Genomic DNA, 7,273 nt, shown 5'->3' with positions numbered 1-7,273 from the left:
TCCATGTGCCCTGTTAGCCTGCCCTTATGTCTGCAGAGCCTGAGGCTGCAGGGCAGAGAGGACGGGTATAAAGCAGCTTCTCCAGTTGGAAGCCCTCCACCTCCCACCATGAGATGTTGGGAGGATGGGCGACGGCCCTGGGGAGGACCAGCAAACAAACTGGGCCAAAGGTGTTTTCAGCCACACGTAGTACATATGCCTTCAACTGGGGGGAGTGAAAGCAGGATATTACCTGCTTTAACATCATCATGAAAGCAAGTGAGTATCAACCAGAACTTTGGTCCATTCCTACACCTAGATTTTAAAGTGGGGAAGGAGCTGGTGTGTATAAGGAGCTGACATGGTATATGAACTGAACTTGGAGTCAGAAGACAGGTCTAGAGCTCACAGATTGAGCTTGTACAGGTTAATCGTCTCTGGGCCACACTTCTCATTAAAAAATCAAGGCATTGGTTAAGTCTCTGAGGTCCCTTCCAGCTCAAAATCTGTACAATTCTAGAACCTGGGAATTGGGTATGACAAATTACAGTCTCTCTCTCCCACCACATATGTTCGAGAGCGTGATATTTTGGGTATAAATATGCCAATGTGTGCTGTCTGAATGTGTATATTCCAGCTATATAACTAAAACTTCAGTTGTTTGTGGGTAAATAAGGGATGCTTCTTGGTTTTCTCCAGGAAAGACCACATGGCTCTATGAGGTAGTAAATTTCTAAGATCATTGACTCAAGATATGGTGGGAGGGCAAATGATTTCAGAAAAAACTTGAGTCCATCATCATCCTTTAGCAGTTATTTAAATTGTTTCCATTACTTTTGCAACCAAACTTAACTTAGTCTTGATCTCAACCCTGTGAAACAGCCCAGGACTTCACAGAAGAGGGAAGAGACTCAGAGATTAAGTGACTTGTCCAAGATCACACGCCTTTTAGAGCCAGAGCCAAAACGAAGACCTAGGGCTTCAGACTCCTGGCTTGAGTGTTCTTCCTAGTTCTGTGCTGGGTGTTAGAAGAGACCCCATGCATAGGAAAGAGAGTCAAAAGGGCTCTGTTTCTAGGGGAGGGCCCCAGGCCAGAGAGTGCCAGACCAGCCTGACTGCTCTGTTCCCAACTCTGCAGCCTGCTGGCTGCCATGTCATCTCCTTGAGAGCAGAGGGCTTAAAGATAATGGCTATTTCAAGAGCCACAAACTATGATTAGAATTAATTAGAATGTCAGAGGGCAGTGATAAGAAGTAATAACATTCTGGAGCCTCTGACAAGATGTGAAAGATGTTTACTAACCCTTCTCCAAACACAATTTGTCTTCTTTCTCAGGCTCACTTCTATAAAGCAGGGATGTGATCACACCACCTCCCAGGGCTATGAGGATCAAAGGAGACAATACGGTAAAAGTGTTTTGAAAAGGTACACTAGTGTTTGTTCATTCAATCTAACCAACATTTACTGAGCATCTACAATATTCCAGAAACTATGTTAAGAAATGGAGGAAAACTAAGACAAACGAGAAACAATGAGCCCAGAATTGCCATTACTCTCTCTCCTAATGCTTCTGTCTCTTTATCCCTCGTGTGTCTGTCTTTTTGTCTCAGGCTGTATGAGGAAAGGCTGACTCTGAGTCCTGTCCAATTCTCCAGCTGAGCGTTTCTGTTCCAGGGAATTCTTGCTAGGGCCCAAACTCTGGACCTCCATTGGACCAGCAGAGGGCTCCCTCTGCTATTGCTCATTCAGCAAATCATTAATTCACTTATTCTGAGCAGGCATGGTTCCAGGTGTTGGGGACACAATGGTGAACAAATGGACAAGGTCCTGCCCTCATGGACTTCACTGTCTACTGGTAAAGGCAGACCTTAAATTAACGTACAAATAAATATATATTCACAAATGATGGTGAGGGTGTTCTGAGATGGGGAGAGAGAAGTGGAACTCAATTTAGAGACTCTCAGCCTTCTAAATTCAGCCCATGCATGTAGCCTGGGGAGGAGTCCTCCACGCAGAGGAGGGGGAAGGAACACAGTGTCTTCAAAGAACTGACAGAAAAGTGGCGCAGCGGAGACCTGAGCAAGCAAGACAGTGGTACTCATGGAGCTGGAGGGAGAGGCGGGGCCGGACCACACTGGGCCTGTAGACTGAGAGAAGGGGTTCGGGTAAGTACAGTGAACTTCCAGTGCCTTCTGCTCTCTTCCCAGTGCTGGTGAAGAAACGACTTGGGCTGTTCCACTAGTTCTGTCATCCCACGATGGTGACAAAAAGCTGGAGGTTAGTTAGAGAACAAACCATCAAAAAATTGCCCACTTTATCAATGTTATGTGCCAGCCTGGATGGGAGGGCGACTTGGGAGAGAATGGATACATGTACAGGTATGGCTGAGTCCCTCTGTTGTTCTCCTGAAACTACCACAACACTGTTAGTCAGCTATACCCCAATACAAAATGTTTTCAGTGTTAAAAAATTTTAAATTAAAAAAAATTACAACAGTAATAAAATAGAACAATATATTGAAACAATATACTTTAGTAAAAAAAGATTATCAACTTTAGCTGCTTTACTTTGGGTGACTAACCTCTAAACTCATCTAACCCAGAACCTATGAACTGGTGCGTGATACCAAAGGTTTTCATCCCCACCCCTACACTGATCTACAGAAATAAATTAATCCAGTGGTCATTGTGCATGTTGAACATGGACTCTCTAGTTTGCTCAGATGACTCACATCTTTGGCATGCAACTGAATCCATGTGCAACCAGCACAATGACCACTGGATTAATATCAGTAGAAGAGGAGGTAAGTGCGCATAAATAACAGTAATAAAGGGAAAAGATAATAAAAGCCAAAAGACAGGTGACAGAGATAGTATTGAAACAACAAAATTCTTTCAGTTACAAATTACAGGTACCACTGGCGTTCCTTAGTTACGAAAACCAACATCATGAAGTAGTAAACTTCATGCAAGCCTGTCGGAGATTACAGGAAGTGAGGCCAAGCACCCATAGGTGCCCTCATGCCCTGCAAGTGGCATGTAAATTAGTTAAGGAGGTAAATTGGTACTTTTGGTAACTTTCTGGAAAGAAAGTTAGTGATACGGATCAAAAGCCTCAAAAAAAAATTCGCTTTGACCCAATAATTCCACTTCCAGAAATCTACACTAAAGAAAAAAACAAAGATTTTCTTAAAGATTAAAGATTAAAGATAAGAATTTTCATAAGGTCATTATACTATTATATCATGATTAGAAACAATTATCCAATCTGGATTATGTAATTATATTATGGTACATCCTCCTTATGTAATAGTATTTAAAGGACGTTTCTGAAGAACAGGCATGACTTTTGGAAATGTTCAAGACATCATTTTAAAGGAAGATGCAAGGTAAATTACAATACGATAGGATAAATGCTTTTGTAGAGGAAGGTGGGAACAATTGAGGGAATGAAGGAAAGTTTCTTAGGAATACTGACATTTGATGTAGGTCTTAGAGCATGTGTAGGAGTTTCCCGTGGACAGGAAAAGAAAAAGGACCAAGTGGCGACCTATAAATTCTGTGAAAGAAGACGAGGAAGGTAATACACCTCTTGAGAAAGGTTCGCAGCAACCATACAACGCATACAGCCACGGTCTCCAAGCCCTGTTATCTTTCCTTAAGTGAGTCGATGAGTCATGTCCCCGATCAGGATGAATGATTCCCCCTCCCACGGGAGAAGGGACGCCCCCGGAAGGCTGCACCCGCGGGTGGGGCAGAAACTGACACCCCACAGCCTTTGGCTGCAGGCACCAGGCAGATCCCTACGCTCAGGCTTCCCGCGAGCGAAATAAGTCCCACCCCAGCCCCAACCAAGACCTACCGGCAGCGCCAAAAAGTGACCCGTAGTGTTGACGCAGTGCGCAGGCTCGGTCACCACTGGCCCGCTGCCGCGTGAAGTTTCACACCTTCATGGAGGTTGCGTGAGGCCTCCCGGCTGAATAGAGCGACTACGAGGTAGATGCCAGGCCGAATGAGGGGTCCACAGAGAGCCAGAGGGGACCTGAGGAACCAGAACACTCTCTTCTGAGCTGTCGCCTTGGTTCTCCCAGACCACGGCCTCCAAGGCTCTCTCCCACTCCCTGGGGTCCTGCTCCCTGCTGCCTCTCTGGTCAGACCCAACAGCTCCCGGTTTTCACTTCTTCCTTCACCCCTTGAGTCTTCTCCCTGTTCTCCCTGAGGGACAGGGGTGAGATGGTTTGAGAGGGGTGGCTAGGAGGGAGAAAGTGTCTGGCCTAGGGGCAGGCACTGCCTTCTGGCCTGGTTGCTAGACGCCTGGCTTCTCTTAGGCAGCTCATGGTTTGGTCTGACTTGTTCTTCCCTTGGAGCTTGTGGACCAACAGGATTCCCCACCCAGCCTGTTCCGAGACTGGGATCCTGCTGGGCTTTCAGACCCAACAAGGACTTGGACAGGCTCAGGACTCCTTCTGTACAGTACTTGAGGCTCTGGACTAAATGGATCTTTTGGCAGGGTTTAGCCCTCCTCTTACCTCACTTCTGTAGGATGTGGGGTGTCTGGAGCTCTGTGCATCTGATGGGCACTGGGGAAGCTGAGGAGAAGACGTTTCCTCTGTAAAACTTGAATTCAAATGTCTTGTCACCCGTGCTCCCCTGCTAGTCACAGATGCCGCTCAGCATTGTCTGATATTTGTCCCATTAGCCACTTTCCTGCCTCGCCCCTGAAGGGGATGAGTTTCGTGTCACTGGAAGTTCACTTCTCTGTGGCCCCCACCCCTAGAAGTTCTCACAAACTCTTCCCCTCCTCCCACCCAGATCATGGCTCATGTGGACGAGGCTGCCCGCCAGTTGTCCAAGTCTGGGTCAACCCTCTATGCAGTGCTGGAGCTTAAGAAGGGTGCCTCACCTGAAGACGTCAAGAAGGCCTACAGGTTCAGACATCAGCCCCTCATTGAATCTCACAATTCTCCCCTTTAAACCCTTCTCCTCCTACCTTGCTTTCTGACCCCCTCTTTTTTTAAAAATATGTATTTGGCTGCATCAGGTCTTTCTTGTGGCATGTAGGATCTTTCGTTGTGGCATGCAGGCTCTAGAAGGCACTGGCTTAGTTGCCTAAATGGGATCTTAGTTCCCTGACCAGGGATCAAACCCACGTCCTCTGCACTGGAAAGCAGATTCTTAACCATTGGATCACCAGGAAAGTCCCCTGACCCAATTTTTAAATACCCAGACCTCCACTTTGGGGCCAGATGGGGCCATCATCCTCTTCCGTGTGAAGAAATGTAGATTTGGGCTGCTTGCCTCCATCCTCTTGTACATTCTTTCTTCACCCTCTAGAGACTTATCCCTGTTATTCATCGTAACCCTCCCACCCCCACCACTCCCATCCTCTGCCCACCCTTCTTTTGTGTATTGCCTGGCTAGGAGACTGGCCTTGAAGTATCATCCAGACAAGAATCCAGGGAATGCTCAAGCAGCAGAAATCTTCAAGGAGATCAACACAGCCCACGCTGTACTGAGTGACCCTAAGAAGCGGAAAATTTATGACCGGCATGGCTCATTGGGAATATATATATACGATCACTTTGGCGAAGAAGGCGTCACATACTATTTTACAATGAATAGTTGTTGGTTTAAGGTACACAATTCCTCTGGTCCCTTAAAAAATAAGAAAGGAGGGGCAACCCTCCACTCTTAGGATGGCTGATTCTCCTCTCCTACAACAAATGCTTCTATTGTCTCATATACTGGGTGCTGGAAGAATTGAGGCTGGGTGGAGCTTGAATGGAAATACACAGTAACTGCTGGATTGAAGCCATTCTTTCCCACCTTGTAGACACTTGTCCTCTTGTGTGCTCTGCTCACCTGTTGCTGTTGTTGCTGCTGCTGCTGCTTTTGCTGTGGAGCACTTAAGCCACCACCTGAGGAAGCAACTAACAAAAAATATGCGTCAAATGTCCAGCATCAGCCTCCAAGGTCAGGTGAGAACCACAGGCAGGGAGTGGGGTGAGAGCTGAATTAGGGTTGTGGGTGAAACCCTGAACTCTCAACTGTGAACCCCAAACTCTCAAGTCAGTATTGGGGCCAAGTGAAGAAAGAGAAGAGGATACACTTGGTTTCTGAGGGGCTTCTGCCAAAATCTGACAGTTTAAATGTAATGTTCGCTTTCCCTGACTGTTAAGCTTAATGAATGGGGTGAGCATTAAGGTAAGGAATGGGGTGGGAGACTGCGCCTAGAAAAGGCAGTAGTTGAAGACGAGTTAGAGGATGCAGTTCTTTGCATTTACTCAAGAGAGGGTGGAGAAGGCGATGGCACCCCACTCCAGCACTTTTGCCTGGAAAATCCCATGGACGGAGGAGCCTGGTAGGCTACAGTCCATGGGGTCGCTAAGAGTAGGGCACGACTGAGCGACTTCCCTTTCACTTTTCACTTTCATGCATTGGAGAAGGAAATGGCAACCCACTCCAGTATTCTTGCCTGGAGAATCCCAGGGAAAGAGGAGCCTAGTGGGCTGCCGTCTATGGGGTCACATAGAGTCGGACACGACTGAAGTGACTTAGCAGCAGCAAGAGAGGTAGTGTGTAAGATTATCGCCTGGGGTGTGGGTTGACTGAAATTCACACCAGTGCCATCTAGTGACAGGAATACATAACTGCAAGGTAACCCTTTTCTCACCAGTGGACTAAAAAATGGGCTTCCCAGGTGGCTCAGTGGTAAAGAATCTGCCTGCTAAGGCAGGAGACTCAGGTTGATCCCTGGGTCAGGAAGATCCCCTGGAGAAGGAAATGGCAACCCACTACAGTATTCTTGCCTGGGAAATCTCAAGGGCAGAGGAACCTGGTGGGCTACAGTCCATGGGGTCGCAAAAGAGTCAGACATAACTTAGCAACTACACAACAGAGTAAAAAATTGTTACTAGATGTTTACATGTGTGTTTTTCAATCCATCATAGGACGCAGAGAACATTTTAGAAGAGGGGAAGATGGTTCTAGTGATGATAATTAGTAAAAGATGAAGAAGAGTGAGGTATGAAAACTGAAATGCAGCAATAACTAAAGGGTAAGAAAAAAATACACACTAAAAACAATTCAGCTGAGTCTTTTTTGGAAAGTTATCTTTATAGTGTGGACTGCAGGTATTGTATCCTTACCTGTAGGGGGTTTGCTTTAAATTCTGCATGATCATTCGCTCTAGTTAATAAGATGCCATCTTCTTCTGCCCTTAGATGCTGACCCAGTGAGGGTGCCTTCTGCTGCCCAGGCCACTGGACTCGGGGAAGAGAGGAGCAAGTAGCCCT

At 46.6% G+C, this 7,273-nt stretch overlaps 1 protein-coding gene across 1 annotated transcript; it reads left to right on the top strand.

Annotated features, from left to right (window-relative positions):
• Window positions 1-4,793: 4,793 nt before the first annotated feature.
• DNAJC5G (DnaJ heat shock protein family (Hsp40) member C5 gamma) lies at window positions 4,794-6,981 on the top strand. Its single transcript, XM_052649647.1, has 4 exons — window positions 4,794-4,906; window positions 5,400-5,613; window positions 5,812-5,956; window positions 6,929-6,981. Exons 1-4 carry the CDS (start codon window positions 4,794-4,796, stop codon window positions 6,979-6,981), a joined length of 525 nt encoding a protein of 174 aa, XP_052505607.1.
• The last annotated feature ends 292 nt before the right edge of the window (window positions 6,982-7,273 follow it).

This window comes from Budorcas taxicolor, chromosome 11 (assembly GCF_023091745.1).
Source record: "Budorcas taxicolor isolate Tak-1 chromosome 11, Takin1.1, whole genome shotgun sequence".
NCBI classification, from domain to species: Eukaryota; Metazoa; Chordata; class Mammalia; order Artiodactyla; family Bovidae; genus Budorcas; species Budorcas taxicolor.
Note: the sequence above shows the minus strand (reverse complement) of the source record. Positions and strands in the feature narration are given on the sequence as shown.

What these genes read in the sequence shown, in the direction of transcription:
- DNAJC5G (XM_052649647.1), top strand. Translation starts at nt 4,794, where the DNA reads ATGGCTCATGTGGACGAGGCTGCCCGCCAGTTGTCCAAGTCTGGGTCA. An exon ending in TGAATAGTTGTTGGTTTAAG is followed by an intron (nt 5,614 to 5,811) that starts GTACACAATTCC and finishes CCCACCTTGTAG; the next exon opens with ACACTTGTCCTCTTGTGTGC. An exon ending in GCATCAGCCTCCAAGGTCAG is followed by an intron (nt 5,957 to 6,928) that starts GTGAGAACCACA and finishes AATCCATCATAG; the next exon opens with GACGCAGAGAACATTTTAGA.